Source organism: Pteropus medius, unplaced genomic scaffold (assembly GCF_902729225.1).
Source record: "Pteropus medius unplaced genomic scaffold, Ma_sr-lr_union100, whole genome shotgun sequence".
In the NCBI taxonomy this organism is placed as follows: Eukaryota; Metazoa; Chordata; class Mammalia; order Chiroptera; family Pteropodidae; genus Pteropus; species Pteropus medius.
Window position 1 is genome coordinate 7,201,853 of NW_024342644.1, and position 19,899 is coordinate 7,221,751.

At 36.4% G+C, this 19,899-nt stretch overlaps 1 protein-coding gene across 1 annotated transcript in view; it reads right to left on the reverse strand.

The window, feature by feature from the left end:
- Window positions 1-3,052: 3,052 nt before the first annotated feature.
- Window positions 3,053-19,899, reverse strand: part of TMEM260 (transmembrane protein 260) — a 57,215-nt gene continuing 40,368 nt past the window's right edge. Inside the window, exons 12-16 of the mRNA XM_039866525.1 lie at window positions 18,237-18,385; window positions 12,828-13,004; window positions 11,413-11,466; window positions 9,798-9,888; window positions 3,053-5,629 (exon numbers count right to left, since the gene is read on the reverse strand). Of these exons, the coding sequence (XP_039722459.1) occupies window positions 5,360-5,629; window positions 9,798-9,888; window positions 11,413-11,466; window positions 12,828-13,004; window positions 18,237-18,385 (741 nt within the window). The 3' untranslated portion in view covers window positions 3,053-5,359. The remainder of the gene's footprint in view (window positions 5,630-9,797; window positions 9,889-11,412; window positions 11,467-12,827; window positions 13,005-18,236; window positions 18,386-19,899) is intronic.

A 19,899-nucleotide genomic window follows, 5' to 3' on the forward strand; every position in this document is an offset into this window, starting at 1 on the left:
ATTAATCCACACAGTCACTTAGAGCAGTTAAAAAACTGCTCTAAGTGACTGTGTGGATTAATGGTTAAAATTCTGATCATTGAAAAAAATATATAAAAACTATAGATGCCAGTCCACATATTAAAGGAATATGCTACAAATTTAGTGAAAATTTATGACACCTAAATAAAAACAACCACTAAGTGCAAGTACCCTCCATCGGTGAACTTACCTGTTTTAAGCTCTGCATGATTTAACTTTGGTTTTTCATTCTTCTATAAGGAAAACTTTTTTTTGAAACTTCCTCTTACCTGTCAGACTGGCTTTTAACTGTTCAATCAAAGGAACCCTAGTGTTTTGATAAATGAATCTGTTTATAAACAACCCCTTTTAAAGTTTCTGTAGATTTTACTAGAGTACTTTAAAAGGGTCCTTGAGGGAAGACACAGTAAAAAGATTCTTGTGCTTGCACCTTTCACCCTGTCTTCAAATCATCAGTGGGCCCTCTGTTGCAGTTTTTGAGTTCCGAGTCTTGGCATGCCGAGGTGTTATAGGGATTTCTTGTGTCTTAGATGATACTTAAGGGTCTAGAATAATAGGTGATTCATTGAACCATAATCCAAGGATGAAAAAATTGGCTCTGATTACCCAAGCAGTGTCTCCCTTTTTACCTTAGTCACACACATTTTTGCATATAAGTGACAACCACAGGTATTAGGAATATTTCCAATGGTTCAACCATCTAGGGAATATATCATTTAGATGAGAGAAGTCTCAAAATTTCCTTAAAAGGTTACATTACAAAATAACCCCTTTTCAGGTAGCACTTCTAAGTAGATAATTATTGTTTGTATACTTTAAAAAATGACATCATCTCCACTTATTAGTTTATAATACATATAATGAATTTAACAATATAAAGATTGTATTCCATTTATCATACTTTCCCCCTTGATACTACTTATAGATTTATTTAAAAAAAAATTCTAAACAATTAAAATTATGAAAGAAATCTTAGATTTGGCTTATTTCTATTTGTCTTTTATTAGTCCTTTATTTAATATTATCCTCATCGAATGGAAACTGTGTACAAAAAGACTTGTGACCACTTGGGTGCTCTGTGAAGTTGGATCACTGGGATGGGAGCATGGCCCAATTATTTGCCTTTGTGTTCTTGATCTCTAGCTTGAAACTTTCTCAACCTTAACAAATTAAGTTTTCTAAAATCATCACAATATATTACTGACAATTAACCCTCACCAATAATACTTTGGATTTGTGCAAAAGATCCAGATAACTCCATTTAAAGATCAATAATTGTGGGCTTCCTATTTATAGTTTTGGAACCTCTACCCATGTCTCACTCCCCCCCACCCTCCCCCCTGCCCACATCGTTGTTTTTTTTTTTTTTTCCAATATGGCATAAGTTAATATTCTCAGTACATACAATTTCCACCAAATATATGTTACATCGTTGAAAACAATCTGAAATTTTTTCTTTTCAGAAAAATCCTTTTCTCAAGATCTATTCCGATTAGACTTTCCTATATCCAGGTAAGCATATTGTGCTGTTCCTGAGGCTTTTTTTAATGCTACCCATGCTGATCCAAATCAAACAGACCTTTAGAGGGTACTGACAATGACGTCTTCATCGAATATGATCGCTGCTAAAGCTTTAGCTCCCTGTTTGCTCTGTAATGCTGTGCCAAGATCTTGGCCTTTAGATGTTCCCAGAATCCCTGGAAACATTACTTATTTGTTTATGAGTATAAGCCTTAGAATGGTTTTGCATCCACAACAACGTATGACGATGAATTGGGCAGTGTGAATCTCTTGTTGGGTTGGAATTATTTTCTTTACCTACCATAGGACTTGGAATCAGTTAGAACAGAATTTTAAGTAATAACCTACCTTGGCGCATTTACAAAATACCCCAGAATTAAAACAGAGTAAAGGGATTTACTGTAACAGGATCCACTTTTTTTTCAGCCTTTGGCATTAATTTTTTTCCTTAAGAGTACTAAAATTTTTAAAATCTGAGGGATATTGGTGGAAACTATGATTGAGGACTCACGTTAGTTAACTTTTAAAATATAAATTTAAAAAACAACTCTTCATATCCTAGCCTGGTAAAGAAATCAGCAGAGTATCATAAAATAACTAACATCCTCAAAATGGGCTTTATTTAAATATCATAAAGGCCAAACAAAATGGTTCTATCACCAGAAAATACTACAAATATGGACAGAAATAACATAATTTCTATTTGAAGATCTCAAAATAGCACACTAGTAATTGGCTCTCTTCAATCTTGGCTGCGTTTTGAGTAACAGTACAAAAGCATTAAAATATATATATATATATATATATATATATATATATATATATATATATCTCCTCTAGAAAAAGAAAGACAAGAGGAAAGTCAACAGCAAGACTCAAGCATACCTCCCATCAGTGGGAACAGAGCTAGGGAGGTTTGTTAGAGAAAGTGGAGCCACACAATCCCCTTCTCCGTTCGCCCTCCGTGTGTGCCAGCCTCGGTGCCAGGCAGCAGGGCACTGCAGCATGTGGAAAGGCAGACAGTTTTGCTGGCTCCCACTTGATCCTCAGGCCAAAGTCCAGGCAGAAGTTGGCCTTGTGGGGCTCCTGTCGTCCTGCCAACCCATGGCACTCCAGGGACACTGCTAAGAGAATGCTGGCCAAATCCTGCATGAGAAGTCACCTCCTTCACATTCTCTTCCATGTCGGGGGTTAGACTACAGGAAACCCCTTCTGTCAGATTTTGTGGTTAAGCACTAGCCAAGAAAAAGTAAGAGAAAGAAAAAGACAGCAACTTATTTAACCTCACACAGTAGAAAGGAAAGGATTCTTCAAAGTAGTGGATCTGGGAAGGAAGCCCAACATCCCAAAATCTCAGCTCAGTTTGCTATTTTTTCATTTACCGATGGTTTTGGGAAATTTAAATAATTATGATCCTATCTACTTTGGGCCATCATATGATTGTCTTCTCAAAGAGAGAGTGGTCCAAAATGATTGCTGGACAAATACAGAATAATCCGCGCACCATTTGACAACAGTCAATACACAAAGCACATTTATTCAGACACATATATATATAGCTCCACAGTACAGATAAATTTAAAAAGCAGATATTATGATAAGGGTCTTCATTGGCCATTCCTAAGGCTATACATAAGAAATATTACTTTTGATAAGGTTCCTCCAACACCACATGTGTAGATGCTCAGATGAAGATTTACATCCATACATACAGATGTTCAGAAATAAACATGATCACCTCCCATGAATGTAATCTCTTTTCGGAACCAATAAAGACAATGCATTTCTAGGGAACATTTATTTGAATTTTATTACACTTTTTTTTTTTTTTAAAGAAAAGTAGGAATCATAATCTTACCTAATTTCTTTCAAATGGATAAACTTAGACAATTTATCAATGCTTCCCTAAATTTTTACACCACACTGAACTCCAACAGGTTTTTGTTTTAAGGTGAACCAGGTTTTCAGTTCTTCCCTGTGGAGAAGTTACTTTCAAGTCAGTGAAAGTTCTTGGCCCATGATTAAAAGTCTTTGCCAATTAGTACTCAACAACTTCAATTCATTTTTTTCTGGTTCAAGATGAGTAGGAGCCTAATAAGGCTGTGATAAAAGGGCAAAAGGCACTGAGAGCCAAAAGCGGATTAATGAGCTCCTCCATTTATTTGTCTTCCTAACAGCTGAACTGTTACAACTATTGACACTCTTCAAAAGGTTCCGCTCTGAACCCTGTCCAGGCGCTGCAGGCTCCAATGGACATCTTCAAATCCAGAGAATAGAGGGGCAAGAGCTTCCCCCGTGTGGTGCCAAAACCAACAAAGCCCCATGGATCAGGTAATGAAACTTCAGCTTTTCCCCCTTTGAGATTTATTTACTGGCAGCTGACAAGGGGCAAATTCAGCTCGAATTGTGCAGTCAAGGCCCTGTCAAGCTTTTAGAGGCACCCTTGTCTTGAAGCACCTTCATGACTGGCATTTCACTCAAAAGCCCTCGGCACTGGTCCTTAACAGCTTATGACATCACAAAGGACACTCCAGACAGATGCCTACATGGCATCCTGCAGCATTTTAAAAGAGAATTAGTGGTTTTAATTATGGTCGTAGTATGAAAGGGAACCATGCAAGCACCACAGGAGACCTTTGATCAGACCCTTTTGCTAGTACAATGCCACGGAACTGTGACTATTCCTGGTAAGGGGCCTTTTCTTGCTGAATGACTCACCAGTGATCTTTGAATGCAGACAAGCTTCTAGCCCTCCCTCTTCATTAGTGAGCATTTCTATACAGGGGCCTATATAGTGCTCGGAGTCTAGGAGCTATACAATTGGGGGGAAAAGAATCCCTACAGATTCGGGCCTCTACTTAGGAAGTGCTGAAGGACTCTGAGTGACTTTATTCATTAAAACAGGTTGCTATTAATTAACTGTCATAATAAAATAAAGAACTATTATTTGCATTTCTTACTATGTTCTCTTTAGTAATATGTATAAAAGATGCTTGTAACAGAAATGAATTTATTGAACCTCTTCCCCATCCTCCCCCTCCAATCCCCGCCTTTTTTTTTTTTTGCATTTTGGCAGCAGGAGCCTACTAATTATTGGGCCAGATTTATGAGCCCAAATAGAAGTAAAACATAAATATAAAATTAATTAAGGAAATCCAAAATCCTTTTGACTTGTCAATCAGTTTATGCAACTGAAAAAAAAAGCAAACAATGAACTAGCTTTATTTTTCAGTGCTTTCAAAGAAATAAGAAAATAAAACCTCAACTTTTTTCAAAATATCATCTGGCTGGTGTTTAGCTTGAACCATGAGATTGTGTAACAATCACAGCTACTCAAAAAAAAAAAAGTATTCTAATTTGCTACATAACAAGATTCGCTCTTTAAAACATTTTTTTCACTTTTGGGAAACAGAAAATGTCTTTGGTCTGGTATTAATGTTTTAAGAATTTAACCTTCAATACTGATTCCGATAAGCAGGGCCCATAAAAGATTCACGGCCAATATTTTAAATATACTAAAAGAATCCATTCTCTTTCAGAATCTAATCAAGCTAAGTCATTAGGTAAAACATTCTGGAAATTGGGAGAACTTCTGAAAGATTCTTGCTGAAATGCTAATTTAGTAAACATGGGCTAAACAGAATTTGCATAAATAGCACAAACTCAGTTACTAAGCCTCCCGAGAAACAGTACTGCTGTACCACGTTATTTCTATATGGCAAGTGACTTAGTCTGTAAATTGTTCTATACATCTCTTTTCTTGGAGGGAAAACTTCTGGACCCCAGAATTTTGGAAGCTGAATGACGAGCAGGTTTTTCACATTTTGCTGTCTCCGATGTTTTTCATATTTCTCAGACTTCGCAGTTCTTTTCTTAGGTGCTTTAGAGCAACTGAAATATCAGCCAGCTGTGGATCATTCGGTGCCTTCTGAGTGTAGAGATGGAAATGTTTGATGGTTTCAGATAACAAGACTTGGGGGTCTGCTCCTCTTTCCTGAAGGCGCAGCATCCGCTCACAGGCGATGGCATAGTTCTTGTGCCAATTCACTGGGTGTTCCTCTTGTATATAGACAATCTCCTTATAAAGCTGGAAAACAGCAAAAATGTTGGTATTTCATTGTTATCCCTTGACTTTTTTTTTCAAAAAACAGAAAACATAGGAATTAATAACACAAGAAAAAAAAATCCAAGCGGCCTACAGTAAAAATCTAATCATTGCTAGGCCATGCAGAAAATGCAAGGATGTTACTGTAATTATTACAGTAGCAGGAGGCAAATGTGCTTCATCAAAAACTGCTTCTGGGGTTTTTCAGATGTTGCAGAGGGAACTTAAGACACACTGTGTCAGGACAAAATGCTCTTCCTCCAGAAAGATGTTCTGGCAAAGGGATTTAGTTCTAATTCATGGAAAGCTATTTACTCAATAGGCAGAAAGGTTGAAACTCTACACTTAGCTGTTGGAGAAAAAAATAGCTTTCTTTAGAAAACTGCATGGAAAAAGAACTTGAAGGAATTTAAATTTTGTCCCTTATTTTTACATAAATTTTCCTCTATATTAAAAACAACAGTAATAACAATAGCAATGATAAAATGACTCAAGCAAATCCAGCATTGAACAGGCTGAGCATAACAGAATTTAAGGGGTATCCTTAAAGCAAGATATTGAAAATCTTCATAGATCCTATAATTACAATTTTGATAGTGGGAACTTTGCCCACAGGAATTAGGAATTTTGTTCTTCAACATCAGAGATAGTATTATTTGGACAGAGTTAGAATTTTTGATATGGAGTTATCTAGTGGAAAAACTCAAAATTTAACAAAAAAGTAGATACAAATCTGCGAAATGGAAGATTACATTTGTTTATTTGGGAATTTCACAGCCTTTTTGAAGACTGTCCGATTGGAATTACATCTGTAGGAACTTGAGTTTACCAGTAGACTCTGTGACAGCACAGCAGAACAAGTAATGATGCTCTCTCCATGAACAAATGCTTTCAAAATCAGAACTGTATTCGTCACAACATTCAATTTAAAGGGATCCAATATATTATCTATTTCCCCAACTCCTGTTCCAGAACAGACAAAAGCATACTTAACCAATTTTTAAATAGTATAGACACAAAAAATTCCACAATCCATGTTCAAGATGTCATTTTGATATTTAATAATCTTCAGTCTTCAAGCTGCCCTTTAAAGCAATTTTCCCAAGTCTTCACTCCATAAAATAGGAGTCATCTTGCATTTTCATATGCATCGAAACTATGAAGTTAGCCTCCCACCTCTTCATTCTCTTGGTAAAATATTCTGTCTTTCTCTACCTTCCTTCAGTCTTTTTTTCTCTACTTGTTGCTTCTCTTCCCTAGTCTCCCTCCAGTGAGGGCTGTGTGTAAAGTACTGGGCATGCTGCCTGGCCCAGAGCAGGCACTCAGGAACTATTCAGGTTCTTTACTTCCCTAAATTTTCAAAATCTTCCTAGGGTTTTGGAGTTCAAAACAGAGGCCAGTACCTCGATGAGCATTTCCCGGTGGCTAAAATGAATGAAAGGCTCACTCATGACCTCCCTGCTATAGTCTTAGACATCAGAACAACCATACTACCTTTCTCTAGAATACTTCGTTACTGATACGTCATTATCTTATTCTGGATGACCTACTAAGCCATATGTGCCATATCTTAAGAAGCCAGTCATTTCTCATCATGTGGAATTATATTTCCTCCTCTGTATGTGTTAACTATGACATTAGTCTTGGTGGACTGTATCACATTTATTGGGGACATGTTCAACTTCTCAAATGTATTCCTAAAGATAATAGGGCTACTCACTCCCTACTTCTCTACTACACCTGAACTTAATGTCCCCGAGCTTAATGTTCTGTATGAACTATTGAACAGGATGATGTCAATAATGAGAATGTTCTTTTATACTTAATGAGAATGTTCTTGAACAACCAGTACTGGGGGGTGGATTTGTGTTGAGCCATCAAGTATTTAGCCCCATTGGCTTTGGAAACAATGTCACACATCTGGAGATATATGCAAAGGAGATACCGACAGACTGTGCTATAAACTTGCATTTACTGACAAAGGTAAAGCTTACAAGCCCAAAGAGACAATAAATCCAGGAATTAGCTTCAGTAATGGCCTAACAATTGACCATAGAGGAGACAGACTGCTGATGAGAATGTAAAATATTTGTAATCTCAGATTTCTCCCAACTAAATACTATCTGTTTTTCAAATAATCACAGAGTATTTGAGATGAATAGGGTGTGATGTGACCAGGATATGAGAAAGAATTTAAAGCCCACTTTTTTTGTTAAAGAAAAAAATCAAGGCTAGGAAAGGTTAATCGACTTACAGTTGACAATTAATGGCGGAATGGGCCTTGAACTTGGACTTCCCAACTGCTAGCATGCTGCCTCTTATAATCTATTCCTTGCTTCCCTTGAGTGGGTACCTCAAAGGCTGTGTCATTGTCCCTGTGGTTCCCTCCTTATGGAATGTCCTTCCTCTCCCACTCTCTCACTACTCTGCTCCACCATCTGTCTGGCTAACTCCTTCTGATCTTTCAAGATGAAACTCAAGCGAAATCTCCTCTGGAAGCCTTCTTTCCCTTCCTTACCACCCTCCCCTGCAGGAGGGTGTACTCAGGTACAGCTCTCTGTTCCCACAGTACCTCTGGAAACCTCTCATCACTTACAAGACTGAACTTAACTAAGGACTTTATCTTCTCTCTCTTGCCTGCTATCTTCTTGACAGCAGGGACAATGCTTGATCATCTCCACCACAACATCTGATACAGATTGGGTACTCAATAAATGGTCTGTGAGTGACTGAATACATGGATAAATAATGAACCAATGATCACACGGTTTTGGAGTAAAATTAGTTGTACTGATGGGACACCAGGCCAATTTGATTTAGCACTAAACACATGCCTGGCTGAGCAGAGCCACGGCAACCTAGAGATAGCAGAAATACCTCAATTGCTCATGGATATAGCTTCTGGGCTCTGTTCTTACTGGCCAGTGCCAGGATGTCTGTTTTCCACCAGGAGGCTCCAAGACTATCTCTGAAGGTAGTTAAAGTGCCTAGTCCTATAAATCGCAAAAAAGCAGGGACTTGTTAAAACATCACTTCAGCAAGCCTCTGCTCTGTACAGCAGGTCCTCGAAAAACATCATTTCATTCAATGTCATTTCATTATAACGCTGATGAGATTCCATAGAAACTTAACTCTTGTTTACATCAGTTAGCCTATGGTAAAACTGGTCTTGCTGTATATTATCTCACCTAAAGTTGCCGAACCTATTGATGACATTAAGTAAGGATGTGCCGTCCTCTCATTTCCCATCACAGATGGAAAATGTGCAAGACTGTGCAAGACCAACTGTGCAAGACTCTCAGTGTGGCTGAGCCGTCTGAAGGTTTGTTTGGCTTCTTGGAGCCACAGTTAAAAGACAGAGCCACTCTCCAAGAACTATCATTTTTCTCCTGAAATCTCAACCAGCCATGGCCCTTTCGTTTCAAGTGTAGCCAATAGAGGGCAACTTGTCAGTGCCTCTTTTAAATAAAGCCATTATATTGGTTTTCCATTGCTGTTGTAACAAATCACCACAAATGTAGTGGCTTAAAACAATATAAATTATCTTATATTTCTAGGGTCAAAAGTCATAAAATCAAGGTTCTTGTAAAATCAGCAGGGCTGTGTTCCTTCTGAAGGCTCTAGAATCTGTTTCTTTGTCCTCTCCAGCTTCCAGAGGCTACCTGTACACTCTACCTTGTGGTCCCTTCCCCCATCTTCCAGGCCAGCTGATCACATCTTCAGATCATTCCCTCTGACCTCCGTTTGCATTGGCACATCTCCTCTATGACCCTCCTGCCTCCTTCTTATAAGAGCCCTTGTGACTACATGGGCCGACCTGGATATGATCCAAGATAATCTCTTCACCTCAGAATCTTAATTACATCTGCAAAGTCCTCTCTGCCATGTAAGGTCATATATTCACAGGTTCTAGAGATCAGGGCATGGACATCTTTAGGAGGGGTCATTATTTTACCAACCACAGCCATTTACTTTAGACATTATTTGTGAAACAGATGAGTATTTTTCCACTTTCTCCACTGCTTTATAATGCCAGATAAAGCTGGAAACAAAAAGTAAAACCTCTACTGTGATATATCCCCTCTCTATCCCAAACGATCACCACCACCCTCCCATCAAATACATTTATACATATAAAAGTATAACATACGTCATATGCGTGACTGTAGAGTTGAACTTTCACATTTGAAGGCACATTCACAGTTTCTGCCAGGTTAAAGATAAAGAACGGTGTTTTCATCCTGGTGGTGGAGTTGCAGGGGAATTCATTAAAACCATGTTGTCAGCTTCACATTCAAAGCTAAGTCTGCCAGACTTTTCCATTGATAAGGAACATACAAAATCCTTTATTGCGTTATTTTTACTTCTCTTATATCCACAGACATTTACTCTGAGCCAAGAGTAACTTCCCCTCCCGCCCCAACCAAGACATTGAATTGAGACTGACTGCCAATTCTTTTAGAATAAAGCTTATGTTCGTCATCGCTATTATACATCATTTTTCCTCCAGGTGTACATTATTGTTATGCAAGAGCGGCTGGGAAGGGAGAGACTTGCTGAGTGTGTCAACACATCCCTGAAGGTGCCCACTGCAATGGCTCATGCCACGTGTGACCAGCTCTTGAAAGGTGGCTGCACTCCTTGACCACATGAACTCATCCAAATTGTATTCAACACACTGATTAAGTCAACACCTACTTGAATAATAATAACCTGCTTTCTTCTTTTATGTGATTGTTCCCCCAGCTTTCCCACATTCTATCACAGTGAATAGTGCAAACATACAGTATATCTTTGATCACTGTATGTTCTTTAAAGCAAGTATTTGTCCCTATAACTAGGCTGATAACTTGAAATATACGGTTTTTTGACTTTTTCAAAAATACGACTGCATAAACTAGTATGTCTATTTTTATTATTATGGAAATGTATTTCTTAACAATTAAAAAAAATACTTTAAACTTATAAGTAAACACTTTATATATTGTATGTCAATTCTCAGTGCAAAGCACAGTTCCTGGCCCAGAGTGTTCATCTGTCCTTTGCTGTAGGAAATACTTTATATGTACTTAGTAACCCCATCTGTATCATTTAGAACTTTTACATTAATAATTGGGCCAAAATCTGTTGGCATTAGATATTTTGAATTTTTTAAATGACAGGAACCAAGAGAGTTAATGCATCACCATGAAGTGTTCCAAACAGGAACGTATAACATTTAGCACATTAATATTCAAATCTCTTTTAACATGTCTGATTGTTCCCATTAGTCTGTGAGCCACTCAAGGGTAGAACTGTGTTGTATTCATATCTACAGTTTCCGTGCCTGGAACAATGCTTGGCCTCTAGGTAGTATTCAATAAGTGCTTAAGTGATTAACTAGCACATTGCACATGGTGATAATTATCAACTTCTCAATCAATTACACTCACTTTGGTGTAGCTGAAGCAGGAGACCATAGGAGTTATGAGTATTCCCGAGTCAGACTCCATCACTAGCAACTATGGGCCTGGGACAAGTAACCTCTCTACCTCCAGTCTGTTCTTTTGTAAAACGGAGATAATAACTTCTTCATAGGTTGTTGTGAGGATGAAATGAGATTATTTGTGTATAATTATTAGCATAATGCCTCAAACAAAATAATTGCTCGTAAATGTTATTTTTATTATCATCACTCACCCCTGCTCCCCAAATGAAAAGTGCCACAAGGTACTTCTCTGCCATATTAAAAACAGAATGCAAACACAAAAATGCAGATTAGTCACCTTGCTTGCCACATCTCCTCATTGGCCACAGATTCCCAAGAAGATGGATCGAACCTGTAGTTATAAGAAAACAGCAACATTTTTCTGCCAGCTACATTTATTGCTATGGACATGTAACTTTGTTTTATAATCTCATACAGCAAATAAAATAGGCTGGATCTTGGAGTAGCGATAGGGACCAAAATAATAATAAACGTATTCTCCTAGAAAAGTCTAATCATTAGGAATTTGAGGTTTTGGTAAATGTGTCCTTAATCTGCATAATGAGCTCCAGTGCCTCATGGGAGCAAACAGAGGATTGGTGGGAACAGGCTGGAGGCATCTGGGGAGCCATCTGTTCCTAAGAACTGTCAGATAGGCAGAGGGGCAAGGCTGGGCCTTGGTCGCTCGGTCGACACATCTAAGAGCCGATGAGCCGTGAAGCAAGAGGGATAGGTCTGAAAAAGAGGGGACTCACGGCTTTGCTAAATTATTGCTGGAACTAGGTGGTGTTCAAAGAACAATGGCTAAACCATTGGCTGATTTTTTTCTTTCTCTTAATTAAAATTTATGTATCTATTTTGATGGAATGAAGATAATGAGCGATGTTCTATACTTGTACTGTCATCAACTGTTTACAGAAGAGGTTATTTTCTAACTTTTCCTGATGATGGTCACAGAGTATTTTGATGTAGACATACTTATCCATCTCTGGTGCAGAGCAATGTGGTCTGTTCATATTGATTTGAAAAGCCTTTGTAGAATTTTTCATGTGATCTTGCTATTCTTAAATTATGAGCAATAATTAGTTAATATTTAAATAATTCATATTTGTAAACACAGGCAATGGAGGCATATTTCTTTAGATGGTGACTTGTTTTCTATATGGGAGAGAGTCAACTCTATATATAAATGTTTCAAGGAAGACCAATCATGCTCAAAATAACATAATCGGGCTGATGACAAAGAACTATGAAGAAAAAGGTACTCATGTCCCAGTGTTCCCTATGGAGAAGTTATCTGCCATTCTTGAAGAAAGTGTATATGACAAGTGTATGCATGTGGAAACTAGCATGGGCAACAGAGTGCCTTTTAAAGCTCTACCACATTTAATGAATCTCTTCCACTTTTAGGATGTAGGCTGGTAAACAATATAGCAATTCAAGAGGTGGGAGTGGAAGGTGCCATGCATCTAACTGTTGTGTCCACTTGACTACAGCCTGCCTTTCCTTTCCATCGCCCCACCATTCTTCAAACATGAGGACAAGAAATGCATGATCTGCTTTTCTATTATGATACTCTGTGGGCAATGAATGACAATATTAACAACTAATTTTAAAAAGTCCAAAGAATTAAAAGGCATCTCAAAATTTAGTAAGTTTTTTAGTCACACAAAATTGCTATACTCTGTTGAAAAATATAACTGCTATTCATACCGTCCATATTCTTCAGTCCAGTTATAGATATTTCTCGTAAGTTTAATCCATTCCTCAGGGTTGAATACAATCTCTGAAGGAACTAATTTGTCACAAGAACCCCATGGCCAAAGTGAATAGTTCTTTTTCCAGGTTGGGTCACCTTCATGAATTCCTATGCAAACGAATGTTTCTTTTCTATTGAAAACATTAGAATAGAAAAAAAAAAACATATTTAAATATATTTTTAACTTAAAGTTATAAATGTTAACTAAATGTAACTCAAACGGTCATTGTTAACTCCTTAAACCTTAGTTACCAATAAATCACTTGTGAACATTTAAGTTTATTTAAATATTTCTCAGATAGACTGTTGGATATTTATATTAATGTGAAAAATCTGTTTGGGGGCCTTGGGCAAAGCAAATGATAAAACCTACCTGATCGTAATATTATAATAAATCACTTGCAGACAAACATTATTATAATGAAAACTTCTGTGGTCCTGTCTCAAGTGTAAACATACATATTATTTGCTATCTTCTTTTACTTTACGTGGAAACACAAGTCTTCATTTGTGTTCCTACTTAGAAGTAATCTCTCCTTCCTCAAATGTCCATCACATTTTTCCCTCTTTTATCATTACTGTGTTACATTTATTATTTGCATTTATAAACCTTTCTGAGTAGACCAGAAGCATCTCGAGGATAGGCTATCTTTGAATTAACTGAATTCCACATAGCATGATGCATAGCTAATACATAGCTAATAAAATTGTTGAATAAAATTCGATCCGAATAACAATTGGGAACTTCAAATCCTATAAAAATTTGTAATAGAAATTATTTAAATAAGCTTGGATTTAAAAGCATTGTAATTAAAGAGCTCTATACCAAGTTGTGCTATATGCCTTAAAAGCTATTACTAAGTAGGAAGAAAAAAAAAAGGAGTATATTAGAAGAAATTACTTGAAAGTGAAAAATTCCATGAACTTTGAAACAAGATACTTCTGGCTTAGATTTTAGATTTATTCTCACCATTTAGATCTTATGATTTTAGGGAAATTACTTAACTACCGGTATTTAGTCTTTTTACCTTTAAAATGGGTATAACTCTTCCAAAAGGTGTTTAAGACATCTGATATAAAGTACAGTCTTAAAACATAAGAGTTCTGATTCTGGGGAAGACGGCACTCCACCCTATCTCTCCCACTGCACACATCTATAATTCCTGGGCAGAATAGGGAATAGCTATCTGAGGACTCTGAAAAGTAAATGGTAGAAAGGAGCTGGGAAAGAGACCAGAATTCTAAGTTCCTCCAAATCTGCGGTGAGTTTACCATTTTTCCCCTTCCAGTATTGCCTGGCCTGGACTCAAAGGAAGCCCGAACCCTAGAAGTACATACAGTGGATAAAAAGAGCTACAATATAAACTTTTTTTCTTGCCCAAGAAGCAGGAAAGAGAACGTGTAACGGCTGGAGGCAGCAGAGACAATACCCTGGATATTTTCCTTCTTTCCTTCCCCAGGCAATACTGTACCAGCGGCAGAGGCAGCAGCTTCATGATAGCAATGGCAGCAAGGCAGGTTCCCAGAACTCTGAGGAAGGGAACACTTCTCTTTAATCAGAGGAACTGTGGTTTCAAGCATGGGGAACATATCCCCATTGCTCTTTCTTTGCCTCTCTCTGTCCTCCGGCAGCCTGGCCCCAAATGTAGACACAGTCACAGGAATTGCATGGCAGAAAAGGGAAATTAAAGCCCCAGTTTTCAGTTCAGAGAACCAGGAAAGAAGGCTCCAGGGAGCTGGAAAGTATTGGGGTGAACAAGAAAGCAATCTCATAACATTGTGTATGAACTCCTAGTTTATCTCTGAGCATAGCATGCATGGATCTGACCCTAAATGAAATCTGAGAAATAAGCAACAGGACAGACTACCACCCAGGTCCCAGACTGGGTATTGAGTATCGCACACGAGGACTGATCCAGATAGATGGCACTGCAAATGCTTTGAAAACAGAACTGACATTGAAACTACAGTTCAGAGAAGACGGGTCAGAATTTGCAGCCTGAGATTAACCTGGCTGATGTCCTGTTCAACAACAACAAAAAACCAACATTCTCTTTAGGATTTAAATAAGACCCAAATATTCAAAATGTTCAGGATGCTGTCCAAAATTACTCAGCGCATGAATAACTAGGAAAATCTTACAAAAGAAAATACAGTCACTAGATATCAGTTCCAAAATGACATAGATGCTAGAATTGTCAGACAAAGTCTTTAAGATAGCTGTTATAACCATGCACCAAGAAGGGCAAATACTCTTGAAATGAATGAAAAGATAAAAAAACAAGACCCAAGTATATGATATCTATAAGAAACTCACTTTAAATATGATATAGGTGGTTAACAGCAAAAGGATAAAAAACAATATACCATGAAAACACTAATCAAATTAAAACCAATCAAAAACCCCAGAAAGATTTTTTTTGGTAAATACAGAGAAAGGTATAAATGCAATTCAATGAAGAAAGGATAATGTTTTCAACAAATGACATTAGGACAACATGACATTCATATACAAAAACAAAACAAAACAAAACCTTGTCCAATCTCCCCCTCCTTTACAAAGGTAAAACTATAGTAATGGAGAAAAGAGCAGTGGTCGCGAGGCTTAGGGCTTTGGGGACAATATGACTACAAAGTGGTAGCACATAGGAGTTCTGGAGGTCACGGATCTTTTCTGTATTCTGATTGTTGCCAGGGTTACACAAATATATATGTGTGTTATAATTCATAGAACTGTACATCAAAAAAGGTAAACTTTACTACATGTTAGAAATAAAATAATAGGTGTTCAATAAAGAATAGATTTCTTCTTTTTAAAAGTACCAATTTAGAGAGCTTTCATATGATGCTGATGGTCCAATGCTTTGGGGTAAAAAAGATCAAGTGCCTTTCAATTGTTCATGTTTTTTGACTTAAATTCTCCGAATTAATAATTCAAATTTCTATGTCCTCTATAAGAAAACTATAGACACAAATGCATTTGTTGTAGCCTACAATTTTATGATAGTTAAAAAGATATCATATGAAGTATCTACAATAGTTCAATTCTCCTATTAAATTACAGTACACGTATCTACTAAAAATATTTACAAAGGGTTTGTAAAGACGCTAAGAAAATGGTTTTGATAGTCATTGAAAAAATAGGATTCTTCCATATCATGCTTATGACTTTGTAAAAATATGCATTTTTGATGTATTTGCTATTTCTGAGGGATAGGACCTTACTTTTTCTAGTTTAAAATTTTTTCTTATTCTGCAATGAACATATACTATTTTTTAAACTATAAACTATATTTTAATAACTGACACCAATAAACTACTTATCCTATGACCTTGGTTAATCAAAAATATTAACAAAAAATCCATGGGCCAGAATGTTTATCACCATGCTGTATTATAATAGCAAAAGTCTAGAAAAAATAATGTACAAAAAATAGAATATTTGTTAATATTTGTTAAGTTAACATGAATCTATATGAGAATATTATATAGACAAAAAATGATGGTAATGAAGACCTTTTATTGAGTACATGAGGAAATGCTCATGATATGATATTAGGTAGAAAAAAAAAACTGGACAGAAAGCTCAATATTATCCCAGCTATGTAAAGTCTAGTATAGTTGTATGTGTATATAAATAAATCATTTGTTAAAAATGAATGGAATCCAAAAAGTTTACTAAATTGTTAGCAGTGGTTGTCCTTGAAAGACAGACGATACTGATGTTGACTTATCTGTGTTGTCTAGCGTTTTTACAAGGAGCATGCAATAGTTTTGTAATGAGAAAATGCCTCATCCATACTTATAGGATAAATCCCTTCACCACCTGGGCCCTGCCATCCCTCCACTCACCCTCTCACCTAGCCCTCTAAGCCCTGAGCTTCAAACACCCCCAGTTTCCCCAGAGCTCAGCAGGCCCTGTCCATGACTTTGCACATGCACGTCCCTTGAGTCAGCCTTCTCCCACCCCCTTGACAAATTCCTACTTAGCCTTTAAGTCTCCAACATTTTGTCCATACTAACATTATTACACTTACCAGATGATACTATATCTGTTTCATAGTTAAGATACTACCTGAAACCCTCTCCAAAAGACTGTAACACCAGGAATCGTGTCCATGCAGCTGTGGCTAGTATAGTTGTTTGGACATGCTGGACACCCAATATTTACTAAATAAATGTTGAAAGAATGCCCCTAGGCAGAAGTAATTGCTCCTCACCCATGCTCTAAGAATGCTTGGCTAATATTATCAATTAAGTCACTCATTCATTAGACACGTATTGAACATTTACTGTGTCTCACACTTTATAAAGCTTTGCTAATATAGAGCTTATCCCATCATATGGCCAGCTGTACTCATGTCTATGTATATATGCAACTAGATTGCAGTCTACTTAAATTTGGAACTGAGTCTCATTATATTGCCAAGACCTAATATAAGCTGGAACATGGTAGATTCAATAAATGTTTGTGAGATTGAATTAAATACAATTCGCCAAAAAAAAAGAAAAAAAAATTATTATTTGAAGATGTTAACGGTTCTTAATATTTTATTCCAAAACAATTAAATGTTACTCTCACAGCACATTTATACCCACAACTTTCGTATTACTTCATGAACCACAGTAAGCTTCAGGCTCTGAACACCGAAAGTATCATATTATTATGTTCTTAGTAAGGGATAATTTAACTTTGCAATTTACAAAGACTTTCTGAAGTCCCTTTTATAAGAGAACAGAAATTAGGAAATAAGTTTTTCTTCTTCACACTCTGGACCATCCCAAGCATTTCAAAGATAGGAGAGATGTTCAACAGCCACTGGAGGAGTTATTTATTCTTGACCTTAACTATGAATAATTTTATGTTCTCAAGTACAGAATTTACAATTCTCATGTTATCTCAGCCACTATAACTGTAGATGTTTTTCTTATGTATAAAAATGCCTTATCCTTTATAAAAGAATCCTTAAGCTATTTTTATATAGTTATTATTCCTGAAAAACATTTCCTTTACACTTAAAAGGGGGCCATGGTGTTGATCGGGGGAAACTATAATTGCTTGCGATCCACCTGCAATGATTACAAGTAGGCAGGCACATCTCCAATTCCTCCGAATTGTACTAAGATCTTATTTGTTATTCTTGCTAATCTGTCTTTATTTTTCCTTTACCCAGAACAATAACATTTATTTCTGCCTGGCCTCATTTATGCACAGATATTCAATTTAATTACAAAGATAATCTCACCGGTGACAGGAAAATAGGTGTAGAAAATTGGTCTTTGGATGAAGCACAGCTGTTACATAAACAATTTTAGAACAGCTTAAGATTTCAGAAAAGCTATTATATAAAAAGAATGCTTACTGTTTATTTATTTCAAGAAAATGATAAAGATTAAATGTGACCATTCCACTAGGTAATATTCCTTCCACAGGATTCCATCGGTTCCCAGGAAAGTTGACACCTGGTAAATGCTTTGCCATCTTGGGTAAATACCACTCATAAGTCATCATCTGCCAGAAAAATAACATATGATGTCATACTTTTAATATACTTCTTTAAAAAATCTCAAGTTTAGCAAGTAAAGCAAAAAGAATCCTAAAATATGGATATACTGATTAAATATAAACATAATCGAAAATAACTTACAAGCACAATCGAGGTATGAGGTACTGACTACTCTTCTAACAACTTAAACTTGGATTTCATGTCTTAAGTTACAACCGTTATTGGTAAGATTAGCATCTAGTTTCGTTTTGTCTTCATGCATTTGATGGACTACCCAGAATGCCCTTCCCCCATTCTTATACTCAGAGAATGTGTACTCAAACTTTCAGAACCAGCTTAAACATCATTTCCTCCATGAGGTCCTCCCCAGTTTCCATAACAGAATGAGATACTCCTGGACATTTGCAGCTCGTGGCCTATTTCTCACTAGCCTGCGAGCTCCTAGAGGGAAAGGACTGTATCTTCTCATCTTTGTGCCTGTGCACCTAGCACACTATCTGGCATAGAACAGTTCTCAAATTACGTTTGCCGAAGTTGAAGACACCTACAGAAAAGCTGCCCCAGACTGCTGACATCATTGAACTGCTTGTGTTATCAATCCTAAAACCAACTATCTCCAGACTACTTGTTATGAGATTAAAAATTCCACTTTAAGTCATTCTTAGTCAGGTATTTTGTTTCTTGTATTCATAAGCAATCTAATTTATGTGATATTTCCATTTTATAAATAAGGAAAATCATTAGCCCATGTCATACATCCAAGAAGTGACAGGATGAGGACTTGAATTTAGTTCTGATTAACTTTGAAATCCATGCTTCTCAACTGTATCAGTTGCCATCCCAAAGAGAATTTACAATCATACTGTGATAACTTATTATCAACAAATAACCTAGCTTTTGTCAGAAGCTAGACTGAAGATCAAATTGATCAATTAGTATACTTGCTATAAATGCAAACTGCTTATAAAAAGGTATAATTTGCAAATTGCCCAATATTTGCAAATATGTTTATACAGTATTCTCCAAAAAAGTTCTAATTATTCTTTAATTCAACAAAATTTATTAAATAAGTTTTGTGCCTAATAATTTACTCAACCAAACTAATCACAGTATTTTTTTAAGATTAAGAATTTCTCTTCTCCCGATGACTGCTCTAAAAACATATTCCCTTTTAAGTATTTATGTTTTAAATGACCTTATAGTTGAAATATATTTTCTCAGTTCTACAAGATTGTTTTAATAGACCTCAAAATTGTTCAAGTCCTCTCCAAACATATTTTTTTTCATAAGATCATCAAAGTTTACATAAAAATTCTATAGCAGAATTGGGGTTAGTAATTTCTATTTTGAGTGAAATACTTACTTACCTGTAGTATGACTTATTTTATATTCAACCTAATTTATTTTAATCCCTGGACCAGTGGGCAGTATTAATTTGAATGTAAAATAACAATTTAAAAATAAATTTACAATATTTTCATGGTTTGTTATGTGAACTAAAGACCGAGGATATTATTTA